Here is a 19,944-nt window from a genome sequence, read left to right as displayed (position 1 = left end):
ATGTCAACTCGTGCGATATGCTTATCTCATATATTCAGTGTACATGTACCTCTGCGGCCCTCTGAAGATCAACCAATATTACATATATTGAAACACACACCTGAGTGATGCTGAAAATTACTATCCTCTTACGACCTGCGCTCTGTTTCATAAAACTTTGCTGATAACAAGTTATTATACAGTCAAGACTGCATAGTCAAATCTGTTGGGATTACACAAAATAGTTTGATTTTTGCAAAATTAGAGATAGAAAGTGTAAATAACAAGTAGTGCAACTTCGGTTGGTGCAGAGTTACTTATAAATGTTATAATCTACTGAAAGTATTTCATTTGATTTGTTGTGAACAATATTCTGAATTTGTAATTGTTATTTGTAACAAGCTTTATGATACATTGATAGAGCAAACATACATTTTCCACACAAATAAACAAATTCTAGTAAAAGTTTTTTTCTCTTGTTTATTAAATACAGTGGCAATCTTGATGAACACTCAGCAAAAAATCAAAGTGGACACTCATTATTGTTGAAAATGTTGATAGAAATCATCATTACAATATAATAAATTATTATGTATACAAGCCTCTTTGGTCAGAGAATAAAATTCCCTTTCTTTGGTCTATTACATAATGTTAGCATATTAATTTTCCTTCGTAAAATATGTCACTGCGCAGAATTATTATAGCACAGATTTCATGCAATATGTTCATTGTGAATAATTTTTGAATGACCATTTGAATTAGGACATCACAATGCTTATCAGTTAGTATTTCACCTTAAAGTTGACTTGCTTAAGAAACTTGCTTAAGTAAAGTGCTAAGATATGATCTGAATACGAATTAAGTCATATATATAACTTAGCCAAGTAAAATTAAATGATTAAAACTCAATCCGCATACTGAATTGAATACGACCCCAGTATCATGAAAAATTCGTTGCTACTTGCTAGTACATATTGCGTGTAAGCACCAATTTATATTTAAAACTTGAATCATCTTTCATTTTGACTTGCTAAATTTGGGTTTAAGACTAGTCGAGACACTGTTGGATTGGATTGATCTTTTCAACCCTTTAAATTTCACTTTAGTTCGATTTTTGATTTATAATTTATGATAATAATATTGTCAATTTGGCTTTCTTTTGTGGTATATGAGATATACATGTACCACTCAAGAGCAGCCAATATTAATATATCAAATTGAAAGGAATTAATACTCTACCAAAATTAAAATCAAGTTGTGTACTTTCAAGCTTGTGTAGGCACATTCATTGAACCATTGGTAGGTCTGACTAAGAAAATTGCAAAAATAGAGCAATTATCCATTCAAATGTGCATCTGTAAGATATTCTTGTTGAACAATAAAAACTGTTGTCATAGGAAGCATGGTTTTGACACACACAGTCAAGATGCCTCTCTGTTCATGTTTCTCCTAATTTCTTTTGGTATTAATTTGATCCTATAAGATTGAAATGGTCATGAAAATTTGAATTGCCAGATGCCCCATTTTCGCAATTTTCTTAAGACTCACTTATTGTATAATCATTATGCTCACTAATGTATGAACGGTATGATTCCAATTGCATATCATCTTAAAGAGGGGTAATTTATGTTTATTTTTATATATGAAAGATAAGTGTATATTCAATATTTGTTTAAAGAAACAATGTACAGGTCATGCTAGATAAACATGAAATCTCTGATATAACCTGATATTCCATTTAATCCTTGAAATACTTGGGGTTTAATTCAATTAATTTCATTTCAATTAAAAAATGTTTTTTATTATAGCACAAACATGGTTCATACAGATTGAATTTGACATGAAAGACAGTCATGGCTGGAATATTCATGTTTACATGTTAGGCACAATAGATAACACTGTTAGAGATATAAACATTTAAAAAAACCTAGCAATAATGGATTGGTTCTGGGTTGCAAACTAGAAAATAAATAACCTTTCCTGACCAAGTACTAGACAATTTAGCCGTTGACTAAGTTTCATCCTAAGAAAGTGAAAATCAATCTCTTACATTTTCTCATAAACTAGCAAATTACATCTAGACTAGACATCCATTAAATAGTGAAAAGTAAAATAACAGCTTCTAACTACCGGTAGTAGTTTCAAACTTTCAATGTGTATAAAAATATATATGTATAAATATACAACCCCTTTGTCAGTAAGGGAAATACTCTGTTCGATTATTATATACCCCAAATAGATATTTGAAACTTTACTTATATAATATCAAATACAAACATATCGCACTCATGTATGATAATATATATTCCATGATACTTGCAGCAGATCAGATTTTGAGGATAGTACATCAAAGGTAAAAGGTCATAGCATATAATTCTTTGAAAGCTTCATCCACATAATATATATAGATCCCTACACCATAAATAGCACCCAGTTCTTTTGTTCATGTATCCCAACCAGATCAATGTTTAATCACTTATTGTGAGGTTACAGCAACCCTGTTAATTAAGAACACTATTTTACACAAACTGTCCTGACATCAATGCAATTTTGCTGGGGTCCACTACTTTTTTGTTAACCCTAATATAACAATGTTTCAATATATTTAGATTCCTGCCTACTGACTATAGCACCCACTTCTAGTGATGCATATTCACCCAAAATATATCTTCCAACACCAATCTCTACAATGAGAAATAAATACATTTACCATTACCTATCATGATAATATTCACAGATTATAATAGCACCCACTTCCAGTAACATACATAATTACATATGTAAAATAAATAACATCAAATGATGATAATAAATATGAAAACACATTTGCATAGCATTTTAAAATACTGTTTTCCTATCAGAGCACTTAACATTGTAATTACTATAACACCAGTCGTTAGATTTAATTGCTAATCTGAACATGATGAATATGCTCCACAAACACACAATACCAATCTGACAACATTAACGTTCACTTCGTACCGGCTTCCCATTCAACAATTGGGTGGACAGTGGCAAATGAAGATTAATGTTTTGCCACAGGACATCAGTGTTGGACACAGTCCAGTGACGTATCCACTAGACAATGAATTTGTAATACTTGATGTGTTGAGTAAATATATGCAATTCTGGAAAATGATGGTCCTTATGATACTGTACATTAACACATATGTGATGAAACCATTTTATCTGTCAATAGTCAAAAAGATGCTGTAGGTGTTAACACCCTTTTGGCCCTCTACATATAAAGACAAACAATCGTAGATGACAGATATGTACAACAAAACTATTGCTAAAATAAATGAGTTGAGAGATACATTTTTTTTTCTAGCATAGATATTATTCTATATATTTCAAATATAGTTAGTACATGCAGGTAATATACAGCACCATTAGGTTTCCCTTGCACGTAATTCAGTAACAGTAGCATAGAGTTTACATAGCGCCTTTTCCTCTGGATAGAAGCGCTTTACATGAGGCATGTCAAGAATAATTTAATACAAAAATATCTCTATAAATTTAATTTCAAATCCAGTTTGTAATACTATAAATGAAAGTATGCTTTATCTTTTTTTGGACGAGTCCTGTTCAGCAACTTTGATTTCTGTCCATGTATTTAATGTTGTGTCAGAGCTATTGATGACATCAGTAGTATTGGTCCTGAACCTACAAACGATGTAAAATATAGAGAGAGAGAGAGAGATAGAGGGGGAGAGAGAGAGAGAGAGGGGAAGAGAGAGGGAGAGAGAGAGAGAGAGAGGAGGTTAATTAAAGCTTTCCATGATAGAGAAAATATATAAGGTATAATCAAAGCCAATGTGAGATTGCTTTCATTGCATTCATTATTTTTGGCATAACTGATTCAACCAATTTGAAGTACCTATACGGATAGTGATTATAACTTTCAAAACAATAATCTTTCTTTGTGATTTCTTGTCCAATTTCATTCAAACTTACCCCAGTCTGATTTTTCTCTGTTGAGTTTGGATTTTCCTCTTCTTATTTATTCCGTAAGTCATGTTTTTATGTAATCCTTTATTTTGTTCATAGTACTGAATATAAATTGTTAACCCATATATAAACTGCCAGGTTAAGTTTTTTGAGGTTGACTTAAAGTATCCTAGCTATACACAAATCACATGTATTTTTAAAGTGATTTGTACACTTTAATTCAAAAGATAGGAAATAGATTATGGCTTACCGATGCATTCTCCCCTGATGGTGCCACATAAGGTCGAGTAAACCCTTCATTATAAGTTGCCTAAAATGAGAAAAAAGTGCCACAATGATAATAACAATATTAATAATAATAATAATAAATGACAATGATGATATTTATACCTGTTCCTCTACCATTGACTGACCAAAGCGCTCACACTATTATCATTATTATCACCCTGGTAACTAGATTCAATTGCATATATTATTCTGCACATTACAGTGCACATTTGATTCTAAATTTTAAATTTTTCTCCCCCGAGCTTCATTTCAAGCCTGATTCAACCCCAAATCCAACAATTTGATTCATCTGCTAGTCTTTACAAAATGGCATCTCTATGGAAGGAATTCTCTTTGCATACAAAAGGTACATAAGTTGTTGCTGTGTCGGTCAACTTTCTGGCAAGCTTTTCAGTCATCAACATCAACTTTTATTTAAAAAGTATACATAAAATTAGTAAACGGATCATATAACAGAAAGTCAAATGAATTACTTACATGTGACGTGTATGCACCATTGGAGTAGCCGGGCTTACGCATGTGGCCGAGTTCCATGTCGGACGGGTAGTCGGCCAATGGATAACTGTCTCTCTGATTGCCGTTGCCGTTTCCAAATGGCATGGCTTCTCTCTCTCTGTCCATTGGTCCAAATCGACTGACTGACCTTGCTAATTTTCTTTCATAAGACATCATCCGACGCATTTTGATGTACAACACCATCAAGAGGAATAATATGAGGAAGACGATTACCACACACCCGATGACAATGCCGGCTAGGGCTCCGTCGCTGAGGCCTGCTGACCCATCTGTGTAATGTGTAAAAAAAAATATCAAACTGGTTAAACTAAGAAAACTCTGCATTATGTAAAGTAATATATAAAGGTCTGAATGAAGTGTTACAGTTGTGATAAGAACCCTTCAACTGCATTATGTAAAGTGATTTGCTGAAGAATTAGAAACCCCCAATGCTATAATATAAGTGGTTACAAAAGACTTGCATAACAGTTTTCTGATTGTAAAAATGCCCATCATTTGTATAGTTTGGGGGAATCTAGACAGATTAACTGTAAGATTGAGAAAGTTGCATAAACATAACTTTTTTTTTAGTACAGAAACAAATTCGGAGCATGCAGAGTTGAAAGGGCTATGAAAGTTTTGTCTGGTTCCCAGTTTAAAAGGGTACCCCCCCCCCCACATATACACACACACACACACGCACACGCACACACACACACTCCAAATACACCCCTCATTTTGTATGGAATTTTAGACTCAATGCTCTGATATGAAATCATTTTCCTATTGACTTTGTGGATAAAGATATGATTGTGTCTGATTTGAATGAGAATAATCCCCTCTACACTTTTTAATTTCCTCTACATTCATGTTTGAAAGGAACAAAGTAATATTGAATTGCAAAGATAGATCTACCTGGAGTGCATGTTCTTCCATCGCCGGTGAAGCCCACGAAACATGAACACGAATAGCTGCCCACAGAGTTCGAACAAGTAGCATACTGGGCGCAAATACTTGCATCACTACACTCGTTTAAATCTGACAACAAAAAGGTTAATGCATGAAGATTAATAATGGCTGGACTGATACGAGACACATGGCAAAGATTCATAGAGATAGGTTCTATAACAGACCTCCCATCTAATATATCAAATCTCTGATTTTTGTAAATTGTCAATAAAATACATTGTCTCCCTTTTTCTCAGAAGTCGAGTTTGTTCTGTATTTGAATTACAATCTGATTGACACAGAACACGCTATTACTATATACATAATTGGTAGTAAATGATTGGATCATTTTGATGAAAGGATAAATTAGGGAGTCCTATACTCTTTAAATGGACCGACATTTATTTTGCCCTGTTAAAATTCAAGAGTAGCAGTTCCAATGCCCTGAGAGAATGAGGCACTATTCACCCAGGAAATGAATTTCTTGATGAAAATTCCTTTCAAGAAGAAGAAGGAGACAGAGAAAAAGAGAGGGATGATTTTTTAAAGTTTTTATTCTCCCCCCCCCCCTCTATGCAAAAGGTTACTATGTCACATCTGAACAGTAACCGGTGATCAAAACTAACCTTCACATTGTCTTCCGCGATCTGGTGCAGGAGTGGTGTCTATGAACCCCTCTTGACATGCACATGAAAAACTACCCTGGGTGTTAGTGCACTCTGCATACGAGCTACAGTCGTTCAATGTGCTATTGGAGCACTCGTTAATATCTGAAGAAAAAAAATTAACAAATATGATTGAGAAATTTCTAGAGACTTTTTTTTTACATCGAAAAGACAACAAGGGGAAAACAACATTAAAATGTAGGCCCATTTGATTTAAAAACACAACAAATGAAAACAAGCCCCTCCCCCCCCCCCCAAAAAAAAAAGATATCCATATAGACAAGTTTGCATGAGACAAGTAATTGTAACCATCGAAGTATTGTAATGGTGTTTGGAGCAGGGCTGGGAACTTTTATAGGAACTTTTCCTTGCATGGACATTTCATTATGTATTCTTATGCTTTTTTGTGTGTGTAGATTCCAGAAATGCCTGTACAAGAGACACATACTTGGTTGATTTTTTGTGATATGTCTTCAAGTTTTCTTGATTTAAAAAAATTCTTTTGTCCTTAACACTTAATAAAATTCCCTACTTTCCCTTAAAACAATGACATTTTCTTGGAACGTGGAATCCCTGATTTTTTCACTGATGAATATGTTGGAGGAGCACTACTCACCAGTAACGGTTGTCCTTGATGGGACCAAGACAAATCCTCCAGTAGAGTTTCCATTCTCGAGACTATCCATAAACTCCTGGGCTGCTTCAGCTGCAGTAGGGGGTTGTATGGTCGTGGCGTTTTCGGGTTCATCGAACATGAGATCGGCGTCGACTTCGAGACTCCCTAAAGAGAAGCCTCTGATGACTACGCCGATGAAGACGGGTCCATATCGGCTTCGGTATATAGCAAAGATCTGCAGATGACAAATGAATTTGATCAGTTATAAATACATGTATATGCCAAAATCTCAGATGTGGTAGGTGATGTACTATAGTTTAGTCTTCCACTTAAAACATAACTAAGAAAGGCGTTTGCACAGAATTACAGGTGTACAATAATAATAAGCACCCATACATTTGTAGCATTTTCTTGCCTTTTTTGCTATAAGATAATTATTTATACCAAGCTTCTTATATGACATATTAAACAGCCCAAGGCAGGAGGCTTTCAATTTTAGAAGATTTAAAATGCCTTCTTACTAGAAGAGTATTACCAAAGAATTGATGAGAGCCAAACTTGTGTACTGGTCAAGCAATGGCATTGTAAAGTAAACTTATTAAAAGTTCTTTGGAAAGGCTGATTATGCATTATAGCACCAAGTAATTTGTGAATTTGGAACAGAAACACATACATGGGCATATTGGACTGTTCAAACATGTGGCATGATAGTTGGGTTCAAACCTTATATTTAGGCATATTTCATTTAAAGAACAATTATCTTCTTTTTTTTGGGGGGGGGGGAGGGGGTGCATTTGTATTATGATATTTGTCCAAACTGGCATAAGATTGAGAAAGCCCACACATTATGTTCACTCTCGACACTAGACCTTCCCTTTAAATGTTTGAAAGTAACTTACGATGATAGTAAGGCGCTGTCTAACGTCCATAGATTCTACCGAGGTAGGATTGTTGACGATGTCTCGGAAATCTGTGTTGCTTTGGAATTCCACGATCACAATGCTCAACGACAATGTACGGCGGGGAACTTGAATTTATAAATGAATAAGTAAGAGAGTAAAGATGAATACATTAATAGGCCATTTCGGTAATTTAATTGCATTTAATGTATACGTCTGTGTTCAGTGCCCTCTTATGAAATAATTCAGTCCCCTGTTATGAATACTTGTATTTCAATAGCATTAATGTATACCTCATCGCTAGGTAAAGGTGTATAAAGACGAATACATTTTGAAAATGATAAAATAATTTTTCCTGACATTATCTTATTGCTCAATATTCATCCAAACCAAAGCCTTGTTCTTCTGTATGAGACATTTTTTTTGTAATTGAAAAAACTAGAAATATGCAAAATGTATAATAATGCTCTCTTTTCAATATAGACGCACTCATGACATATAGCCATTAACAATAAACAAGTCTATGAAAGAAATTTGCAAAAATGGATTCATCTGACCATTCAAATGTTGATGAGCATGAATGCCTGTTTTCAGGGCAGCGTTCTAGAAACCATCACAAGTTCAATGTTTTTTGGGGGCACATCCCCCCCCCCCTGTGGCTATGGGCCTGGTTGGTAGCCCTTAGTAATAATGTTATTTTATTATATTGTAAGTGGGGTAAATGAATGAATGTAGGACTTTACCTCTGCAGACACCGTTAGCATTCCTCACCGAATTCCCGTTACATTCACACACGTTAGTGTCGGAATTGCAGCTCTCTCTTGTGGGGCATCCGGTATTACTACTGCAGCCAGTCTTGGCTGTTAATGGTAGTCGAAAAAACGAAAAAGCACATGTAGTAAGATACAAGGGGATATTAAAAAGATAACATTAAAGTGATCAATGAAGTAGGATCTGGAAATTTATTTGAATTCCCATGAAAATATTCTAACCCATGGAGTATGACCGTCCCTTCCTTTCATTTCCCCATAATCGTTCATTAGGTGAACTCCTAATTAAAAAGTCCCATGTTCGTACATTGTGTTTGTTCACATATTTGTTGTACGTCCGGTGTCAACAATTAAATAGGGACTTTTAGATTTGCGTGGACTGATACGTGTGACGTCTATTCAAGGCAGTGCATTAAAAGGACGTCGACCGTAGCAATCCCCATTGTCTTCGTGCGAATCTAAAAGTCCCTAATGAGAGATCTTAAGACAGCTACATGTAGGTTTCAAGCAATCTGGGAAATCTGGGAAAATCTGTAAATTGACATGTGAGTTTATCTTTTCCGGCGAGTCAGGGAAAAAGTCATGATTTTTTTAAAAATCGCCCTGATTGGGGGGGGGGGGGGGGAAATGAGAGAATTTCACTGCCCCAGAAGAAACTAGTCAGATGTCTATTATGTCCAAACAGCGTACTCACACATTATTAGTGCCCCGAAGTATCACTGGTGAGGTCTTCTAACAATATACTGTGCCGAAATATTATTCACATTTTGTATTCCTACAACATACAAACTACATGAAAAGGATGATAAGTCAAACGTTTGTTTCAAATTATACAAACAGATTGTAAAATTAACAGAGGGAATAAATTAAGGCGCAAGTATACTTTTGCACCGCCACCAGGCTGCTTCATTCCTCACACGCATTGGTTTCCTCATTCCCTCTCCATATACATGTAGACTCTGCATATAACTTTCGTGTGGCGGAATGAAGCACCTCTGGTGTGAAAGTACATTACCGCCAAACTTGATTGTGTTTTATACACGTCGGTACAAGCTATGTTCCGATGATTTAAACAAAGATATATTAAAGGGTCATAAAGACATACCTGTTTCACAATTGGTTCCCTCGTGAGTGTCCAGACATGTACATAAATAAACAGCATTATTTGATGAGCATTCGCCTCCATTTTGGCACGGAGATGATGAACATGGGTCGATCTCTGAGTAATTGAATGCAAATAAAAAGCATAAGAAACCATTAAATACAAAATATTTCTGATTATAATCCACATACAAAGAATCTTGCGCTATACGATTGGTCAAAAGTAAATCATGTGATGAAAGATAGTTCGCCCATCATTAATGGGAGAAGAAAAGTTTGTAACACTGTTTGCTTTGGAAACGTAGCTACAGCCAGATTGTCTCGGAAGTGATAGTTTGTCCCATCACCTTTACCAACGGTAATTATTTGCTTACTACCGACATATTTATAGATTCAATTTGATAGATATTATGATCAGAGGTAAAAATTTGAGAAAAAAGTCCCTTGAACCTAGATTTGGCAAAGTAACTACACAACCGATTGTAGTAAACAAACTGTAGATTATTTTGAACTATGTTTGAAACATGACTAATTTGCATGTCAATGTGACTATTACATTTAGATTGAGTGATCTCCTTTGAAGATTTTCAATTAATCTTTTTTTTTTTTTGGATTTTTTTATTTCTCATGCAAAACATAATACAAAAATAATTATATCACAACAAATATGTAATGAAACGATAAATATAGTGGAAATAGCACGAGAAAAGAGGAACTAACTTGAAGCAGAGCTTGTTGAAGTGTTAGTTCCTCAGATGCAAATTTTACAATAAAACATGAACAAAGTATGCTTATAGATCAATAAATAGACAATATGTAGCTAGGAAGAAGGAAAAAAAAAGAAGAAAAAAATGAGGAAGAAAAAGAAAAGAAAAGAAAAAAAATGAATGGAGGAAAATAGTAGAAGACAAAAACAAAAGCTCTAGAAAAGGCAGATTGAGAAAGAGATTTTACAATAAAACATGAACAAAATATGCTTATAGATCAATAAATAGACAATATGTAGCTAGGAAGAAGGAAAAAAAAAGAAGAAGAAAATGAGGAAGAAAAAGAAAAGAAAAGAAAAAAAAATGAATGGAGGAAAGCAGTAGAAGACAAAAACAAAAGCTCTAGAAGAGGGAGATTGGGAAAGAGATTGAGTCGAGAGTCAAACAAACCGAGATTCTATCATGTACATCTATATGTGTCTAAAAGTTTAGTCTTTAACTTTTTTTTAAAGATGCATAGACTAATATTTTGTTTAAGTGATGGATCTATGTTATTCCAATATACTGGACCGGTGTAAATAATTGTCTTTTGTGCGAAAGCTGTTCTTATTCGAGGAGTGTGGAAGTGATTCGACTGTCTTGTGGGGTATGAATGTATCTCGTTATTTTTTTGGAAAATGGAGGAAATCGGGAGAGGTAACTCGTTATTAATCAGCTGGAACATAAAGATACCGAGGTACCAAGAATACGAGTCTTTAATTTTAAGAATTTTGTCTTGCAATAAAGAAGGAATCTGGTCTAAGATTTGAATGGTTACAACTTCATACGTGACTATAAAAACTTATTCCTGACAATTATCCTAGGATTCAAAACTAAATTATTTGTGTGACAAATCAAGCATTCCAGAGCAATATATTTGAAGTATGTGCTTTACTCCAATTGGTATGTACATGACTATTTTTTAAAGGAATGACATTGCATTCCCCTGTCATATTTCAGTTTTTGATTAATCAAAGATTTATCTTAATCGATTCCCTCCCTAACCATCCTAAAAACAATTCAAATGTACTTGAATTTCATTTAACAAATAAAATCAGAAACACTTGTTTTGTCACTTTTTAGGATGCGGCTGTGTATCATTCTAAATTACCTGGCATTGGGGTTGCAGAAGGCTCACTCGTGGTTGCAGCAGGCCCACTCGTGGTTGCAGCTGGCCCACTCGTGGTTGCAGCAGGCCCACTCGTGGTTGCAGCAGGCCCACTCGTGGTTGCAGCAGGCCCACTCGTGGTTGCAGCAGGCCCACTCGTGGTTGCAGCTGGCCCACTCGTGGTTGCAGCAGGCCCACTCGTGGTTGCTACCTCAGTGGATGACGAAGTTGGTGTAGGTGTTGCCGTAGACATGGCATTTGACGATGTATCAGAAGGTGTGCTCATTGGAGTTGCACCTACAGATTCTGTTGTTGGCATAGATGTCATGGATGAAGGAGATTCTGATGTAGGAGTTGCCATAGACATGGTAGTTGATGATGCATCAGAAGGTGTGCTCATTAGAGTTGCACCTACAGATTCTGTTGTTGGCATAGAAGTCATGGATGAAGGAGATTCTGATGTAGGAGTTGCCATAGACATGGTAGTTGATGATGCATCGGAAGGTGTGCTCATTGGAGTTGCACCTACAGATTCTGTCGTTGGCATGGATGTCATGGATGAAGGAGATTCTGATGTAGGAGTTGCCATAGACATGGTAGTTGATGATGCATCAGAAGGTGTGCTCATTGGAGTTGCACCTACAGATTCTGTTGTTGGCATAGATGTCATGGATGAAGGAGATTCTGATGTAGGAGTTGCCATAGACATGGTAGTTGATGATGCATCAGAAGGTGTGCTCATTGGAGTTGCACCTACAGATTCTGTTGTTGGCATAGATGTCATGGATGAAGGAGATTCTGATGTAGGAGTTGCCATAGACATGGTAGTTGATGATGCATCAGAAGGTGTGCTCATTAGAGTTGCACCTACAGATTCTGTTGTTGGCATAGAAGTCATGGATGAAGGAGATTCTGATGTAGGAGTTGCCATAGACATGGTAGTTGATGATGCATCAGAAGGTGTGCTCATTGGAGTTGCACCTACAGATTCTGTTGTTGGCATAGATGTCATGGATGAAGGAGATTCTGATGTAGGAGTTGCCATAGACATGGTAGTTGAAGATGCATCAGAAGGTGTGCTCATTGGAGTTGCACCTACAGATTCTGTTGTTGGCATGGATGTCATGGATGAAGGAGATTCTGTTGTAGGAGTTGCCATAGACATGGTAGTTGATGATGCATCAGAAGGTGTGCTCATTGGAGTTGCACCTACAGATTCTGTTGTTGGCAAAGATGTCATGGATGAAGGAGATTCTGATGTAGGAGTTGCCATAGACATGGCAGTTGATGATGCATCAGAAGGTGTGCTCATTGGAGTTGCACCTACAGATTCTGTTGTTGGCATAGACGTCATGGATGAAGGAGATTCTGATGTAGGAGTTGCCATAGACATGGTAGTTGATGATGCATCAGAAGGTGTGCTCATTGGAGTTGCACCTACAGATTCTGTTGTTGGCATAGATATCATGGATGAAGGAGATTCTGATATAGGAGTTGCCATAGACATGTCAGTTGATGATGCATCAGAAGGTGTGCTCATTGGAGTTGCACCTACAGATTCTGTTGTTGGCATAGATGTCATGGATGAAGGAGATTCTGATGTAGGAGTTGCCATAGACATGGCAGTTGATGATGCATCAGAAGGTGTGCTCATTGGAGTTGCACCTACAAATTCTGTTGTTGGCATAGATGTCATGGATGACGGAGATTCTGATGTAGGAGTTGCCATAGACATGGTAGTTGATGATGCATCAGAAGGTGTGCTCATTGGAGTTGCACCTACAGATTCTGTTGTTGGCATAGATGTCATGGATGAAGGAGATTCTGATATAGGAGTTGCCGTAGACATGGTAGTTGATGATGCATCAGAAGGTGTGCTCATTGGAGTTGCATCTACTGATTCTGTTGTTGGCATAGAAGTCATGGATGAAGGAGATTCTGATGTAGGAGTTGCCGTAGACATGGTAGTTGATGTTGAATCAGAAGGTGTGCTCATTGGAGTCGCATCTACTGATTCTGTTGTTGGCATAGAAGTCATGGATGAAGGAGATTCTGTTGTAGGAGTTGCCGTAGACATGGTAGTTGATGATGAATCAGAGGGTGTGCTCATTGGAGTAGCACCTACAGATTCTGTTGTTGGCATAGATGTCATGGATGAAGGAGATTCTGATGTAGGAGTTGCCATAGACATGGTAGTTGATGATGTATCAGAAGGTGTGCTCATTGGAGTTGCACCTACAGATTCTGTTGTTGGCATAGATGTCATGGATGAAGGAGATTCTGATGTAGGAGATGCCATAGACATGGTAGTTGATGATGCATCAGAAGGTGTGCTCATTGGAGTTGCACCTACAGATTCTGTTGTTGGCATAGATGTCATGGATGAAGGAGATTCTGATGAAGGAGTTGCCGTAGACATGGTAGTTGATGATGAATCAGAGGGTGTGCTCATTGGAGTTGCACCTATAGATTCTGTTGTTGGCATAAATGTCATGGATGAAGGAGATTCTGATGTAGGAGTTGCCATAGACATGGTAGTTGATGATGCATCAGAAGGTGTGCTCATTGGAGTCGCATCTACAGATTCTGTTGTTGGCATAGATGTCATGGATGAAGGAGATTCTGATGTAGGAGTTGCCATAGACATGGTAGTTGATGATGCTTCAGAAGGTGTGCTCATTGGAGTCGCATTTACTGATTCTGTTGTTGGCATAGATGTCATGGATGAAGGAGATTCTGATGTAGGAGTTGCCATAGACATGGTAGTTGATGATGCATCAGAAGGTGTGCTCATTGGAGTTGCACCTACAGATTCTGTTGTTGGCATAGATGTCATGGATGAAGGAGATTCTGATGTAGGAGTTGCCGTAGACATGGTAGTTGATGATGAATCAGAGGGTGTGCTCATTGAAGTTGCACCTACAGATTCTGTTGTTGGCATAGATGTCATGGATGAAGGAGATTCTGATGTAGGGGTTGCCATAGACATGGCAGTTGATGATGCATCAGAAGGTGTGCTCATTGGAGTTGCACCTACAGATTCTGTTGCTGGCATAGATGTCATGGATGAAGGAGATTCTGGTGTAGGAGTTGCCATAGACATGGTAGTTGATGATGCATCAGAAGGTGTACTCATTGGAGTCGCATCTACTGATTCTGTTGTTGGCATAGATGTCATGGATGAAGGAGATTCTGATGTAGGAGTTGCCATAGACATGGTAGTTGATGATGCATCAGAAGGTGTGCTCATTGGAGTCGCATCTACTGATTCTGTTGTTGGCATAGATGTCATGGATGAAGGAGATTCTGATGTAGGAGTTGCCATAGACATGGTAGTTGATGATGAATCAGAGGGTGTGCTCATTGAAGTTGCACCTACAGATTCTGTTGTTGGCATAGATGTCATGGATGAAGGAGATTCTGATGTAGGGGTTGCCATAGACATGGCAGTTGATGATGCATCAGAAGGTGTGCTCATTGGAGTTGCACCTACAGATTCTGTTGCTGGCATAGATGTCATGGATGAATGAGATTCTGGTGTAGGAGTTGCCATAGACATGGTAGTTGATGATGCATCAGAAGGTGTGCTCATTGGAGTCGCATCTACTGATTCTGTTGTTGGCATAGATGTCATGGATGAACGAGATTCTGATGTAGGAGTTGCCATAGACATGGTAGTTGATGATGCATCAGAAGGTGTGCTCATTGGAGTTGCACCTACAGGTTCTGTTGTTGGCATAGATGTCATGGATGAAGGAGATTCTGATGTAGGAGTTACCATAGACATGGTAGTTGACGACGAATCAGAAGATGTGCTTGTCAGAGTCGCACCTACTGATTCTGTTGATGCTGCTAAAACGCCATGGAACTAGGAAACAAAGAAACCAATGAAAACAGTAATAAAATCAAACATCAGAGCTGTGCTAATTCTATATCTCTCTCTCGTCTCCTCCTCTCCGCCTCAACTCCTTCTTTCTCTCTCCCTCTCTCTCTCTCTTGTTGTTTTCTTCCCCTGCCCTACCCCTGCTTTACAACCCTTTTTCTTATTTCCCTCCCCTATTCTAACCCCTCTCCCTCTTCCTCTTTTTCTTTCCTCCCCATAATACTCCCGTTTTTCCCTCCCCACCCCTCTCTCTCTCTCTCTCTCTCTCCCTCTTTCTCTCTCTCTCCATTTTAACTTGGACCCGTCATGAACACATCCATTTATTCCTTCATTTTCTGTTTCATTAAAGCTATGTCTCTTTGTATTTCCTATCACTATGCACTACTCAACCAACTATCAAACTTAAAGTTTACTTTCTCAATCATCTTTCTCATTGTGCTAATTTTAACAAAAAAGAACATGGTGTTCAATATAGTCCAGTTCAGTATTGTTGTTGTTTGTTTGTTGAGAGGGGTTAAAAGTAGTATGCAGAACTTATCTGCCATATATTCTAGTAACGTAAAATTGTTATAAAATTGGCTTTTGTCTTGTGTCGGTCTATTGTGGCTAGTGTATTAAAGAGGGAAGGTGGGCAGTTTTCACTCAAAATGCTAGTCTATTTCAGATATTAAAAAAAAATCATCACTGGAGTGGGAAAATATATGATATATCCTATTTTGTACCTCATTCCTTAGTGCACTGCATGAGAGGGAGTCATGTCCCTTTCAAATCATGCCATACTCATGATGAAAGAATGTCATAAAATCAAGTCATTATGAACAGAGTTTAATTATTATGGCTAGATACTGTGGTCTACCATACAATGATTTTTTTTCTTCTTTTAAAATGCCAAACCTCACCTATCATTCACCCTTGAAAAAGTCCCAACTTGCAATGAAAACCCACAGTGGGTGCAGTCAACCGACAATGAATTGAATAGAATTCCTTTAGTCGAGAATGTTATCCAGTATAATTATTGAGGTGGCTTTGTCACCCTCCCGACGCACTTGCCGGTGTCTGCGCAAGGACTATGCATTTTTCTACCTATCACGTACTACTGGTAGATTCCCTGAGGGGGAATCAACCCCCTTTTCATCCCAATTCATACAAAATATCTGCCTCTGATTATGTTTGCAGTATTTGTGCCCTTTTAGATCTTAAAGGGATAGTTGAGTTCTGTTTTCAGACCGCAAATGTATTCAACTTCATGGTTATTGCTCTTATTCTTATCTATGACAATTGTGCCCTTTTAGAACCTAAAATTGCTATGAAGGTAATATTAGAACCCAAAATGTGTGAAATTTAGCCAATACGATCATATTAATTCAGCTCCACTTAAAAAAAACATGGTGACCGTTAATTAATTATTTCATTAAAAATAACAATACATGGGCCGGCTGGTTGTGCGTAATATCAGCAGCACGAAAATGCCAACAAAAAAGCCAACATCGGCATTGGCTGAAATACGACATGAAAGGCGTTATTTCGTTTTTTTCAACGGTTTTCTCAAATTTTTCAAAATATCTAATATTTGTGGTGGTACACAAGTATTAGAAATCGTTGTATTTCAGCCGTCTCTGAACTGATTTTGATCAAACAAAGATGATTCTGTCATTAAAATATTATGTTCTTTCAAATTTGACACTCAGTTTTTCATTATATCACAAAAAATTATTTTGTGTAGCGCCCTCTGCAACAGAACTCAACTATCCCTTTAACTTTACATCACAGTTTGATATGTTGCCTACACTCTAAACATACTCCTTGCTGTCTCGTACAATCTTCGGTTTCTTTATATTGACAAGTCGCATCACTATGTAAATGTTAAACATACAGTTTTCTCCTTTTTAAGGATTTGTTTTATGCCCATAATACTGCACAGATACGTCAGAGATGACGTATGCTAATCATCTGTAGTCTGTGGAGAGGATCCGAGTTCCTATTCTAACAATCGAAGTTTTCTTCTTGTTATTGTAGAGATGATGATAAATCGTCCTTGTTTTCACGAAGTGACGGTAGTGAGGAAAATCGTAACGCAAAGTGAATGCAATTTTTTTTCACTACCGTCACTTCGTGAAAACAGCGACGAAATGTGGGGTAGTTGGATTTCTAAGTGAAGGAGTGTGGCCGCTTCATATAAAACTTTTTCAAACCACCGTACGTGATCATCAGGTTATTATTTCCCCTCTTTTAAAAGATTTGTTTGCATAATGTGATAATACTGTACAGATACGTCACGATGAAGTATGTAAATCATTTGAATTCTATCAACGGTGGATCCGAGCTCATATTTTACTAATCGAGTTTTCCTTCTTGTCATTGTAGAGATGAGGATAAATGTGGGGTGTGGCCGCTTGATATAAAACTTATTTGGAATTGATTGTCATATGACCCCGAACTGCACTTTGTCTTCACACCTCAGAAAAAAACAGTATATTAAACCCAAGACACACCGTCTCCAAACCAACCTTGATTTTGTAGGACAGGGCTTCCCTTAAAGGTAATGTGGGGCCAAGGGCGTATTTCGTTGACCTTGTTTGACGTGGATTTTTTTCTTTTCATGTTATAATCTATTGATATTAGGCCATAAAATCTGAACTCTTACAACACCCAATGGATTTTCAAACCACTGTATACGATCACCAGGTCAACTTTAGCTATGAGAACAATAATCTTTTCTATAATTCTTCATGCAATTCTATTTAGGATTACATCAATCAAATGAAAATTATTCAGTTTATAAAATGGGAAATATGAATTATGTCCAAGCAGACGAAGGGGGTGAGAGAGAGGGGGAGGGTGGAGGGTGAAGGGGCAATGGTCGAATACTTTAATCACACCATCAAACTGACTCCAAACAGATCAATATCTGGCTATTCGATGTAGTTACTTCCATAAATTAAATAGTTACTCGACATTTAGTTATAATGTTATAAAAGCATAAATACGTATAATTACCATAAGTGGGTGAGAATATCAAACAGGCGAATCGGTCACGCGTCTCCAATGTTATTGTTAATTGGAATATTATCAGAACTACAGCTGACTTTTAAGGTAATAATAGCATAGTTTGGGGAAATATAGTATTTAGGCAGTTTCCTTGCATTACATCAAAGTGGTCAAAACTATCAAACAGACTGATTATTTAGCCCTTTCATCAGTAAAATCATTTTTTTGAACAAGTTTCATAGAAGTCATCTTCTTCTATAGTTATTGACTTATTTTCAAAATAGGCACAAAGTATCTGCAACGGGAATACTTTTCACTACGATTGTAACCTATTCTGTTTCAGGAAGGAAAACATAGCCATTCTCTGCCCGAACGCATAATTCAACACTCATGTACTTTCAAGAAAATTTCTATCAAATCTATAAAGCAACTCGTTATCAAGTTTGAATTCCCCTGAAGTGGATGAAGAAAGAATGACAAAAATAGACAAAAAAGAAGTAGAAGGAGATTGAGTAGGAGGAGGAGAGGACGTTAATAATCATTCCACCTCAGCTCATTCAGAAAATATATTATATTGTAGATGTGGTCGCACCCCGGAACTACAAAAATGGGCAATTATTGAATCAGGGGGACGCGCTCAGTTGGCCTCATATCTATTGTTAATCTTCAATATTGCGACAAACAGCGTCAATGAATGACAAAGAGATTGGAAATAATAGACTTGGGTGTTACCCGTTCTGCCTTAAAAGAGCATTCAATCAAAATAGCTTCTTGCTGCTTCCCTTTGAGAAACATCAACAATAAAAATACTTTTCGCATATTCCAGTTTTATCATAACAAAATGTATTTGCTTGCAGCAAATATCAATCAACCTTTCAACAACCCACGCTAAATGTTAAAAACTGATAAGCACATCCTTAACACAGCGTGTCCTATATTCGCATTAACGTAAAGTAATGAAACACATAATAATGATTTTTTTTTTTTTTTTTGGGGGGGGGGGGGGTTCAAGAATAATTTTTAAAGAAGAAGAAAAAAAAACAGATAAAATAGTACCAGGATCTAAAGTAGTAGTAGTCACCCCCACGAACCCCCCCCCCTAAAAAAAAAATGGTGCTCATACCCCCCCCCCCCTGCAGTAGTAATATTGGTAGTAGTAGCAGTAGTGATAATAAAATAAGTACTAACAGGTACAGGTATAGTTTAAGTAGTAGTAGTAGTCGTAGTAGTAGTAGTAGTAGTAGTAGTAGTAGTAGTAATAGTAGTAGTAGAAGTAGTATAGTAGAGTAGTAGTATAGTAGTAGTAGAATAAGAAGTACTAGTTGTAGTAGTAGAAGTAGTAGTAGTAGTAGTAGTAGTAGTAGTGGTAGAAGTGATAATAAAGTTAGTACTAACAGGTACAGGTATAGTTTAAGTAGAAGTCGTAGTATTAGTAATAGTAGTATTAGTAGTAGTAGTAGTAGTAGTAGTAGTAGTAGTAGTAGTAGTAGTAATAGTAGTAGTTGAA

At 36.9% G+C, this 19,944-nt stretch overlaps 1 protein-coding gene across 1 annotated transcript; it reads right to left on the bottom strand.

Moving 5' to 3' along the window:
- Nucleotides 1-4,278: 4,278 nt before the first annotated feature.
- LOC115918183 (flocculation protein FLO11-like) lies at nucleotides 4,279-15,618 on the bottom strand. The gene is given in 9 exon segments (XM_030997328.1): nucleotides 4,279-4,467; nucleotides 4,696-5,003; nucleotides 5,629-5,751; nucleotides 6,288-6,431; nucleotides 6,943-7,177; nucleotides 7,842-7,969; nucleotides 8,585-8,701; nucleotides 9,717-9,830; nucleotides 11,570-15,618. Coding segments are annotated over 9 exon segments (5,031 nt in total). The 5' UTR covers nucleotides 15,354-15,618; the 3' UTR covers nucleotides 4,279-4,389.
- Between the last annotated feature and the right edge of the window lie 4,326 nt (nucleotides 15,619-19,944).

The sequence above is a fragment of the Strongylocentrotus purpuratus genome, unplaced genomic scaffold (genome assembly GCF_000002235.5).
Source record: "Strongylocentrotus purpuratus isolate Spur 01 unplaced genomic scaffold, Spur_5.0 spur5_scaffold_4, whole genome shotgun sequence".
Classification (NCBI taxonomy): domain Eukaryota; kingdom Metazoa; phylum Echinodermata; class Echinoidea; order Camarodonta; family Strongylocentrotidae; genus Strongylocentrotus; species Strongylocentrotus purpuratus.
This window is presented reverse-complemented; position numbering and strand designations above follow the sequence as displayed.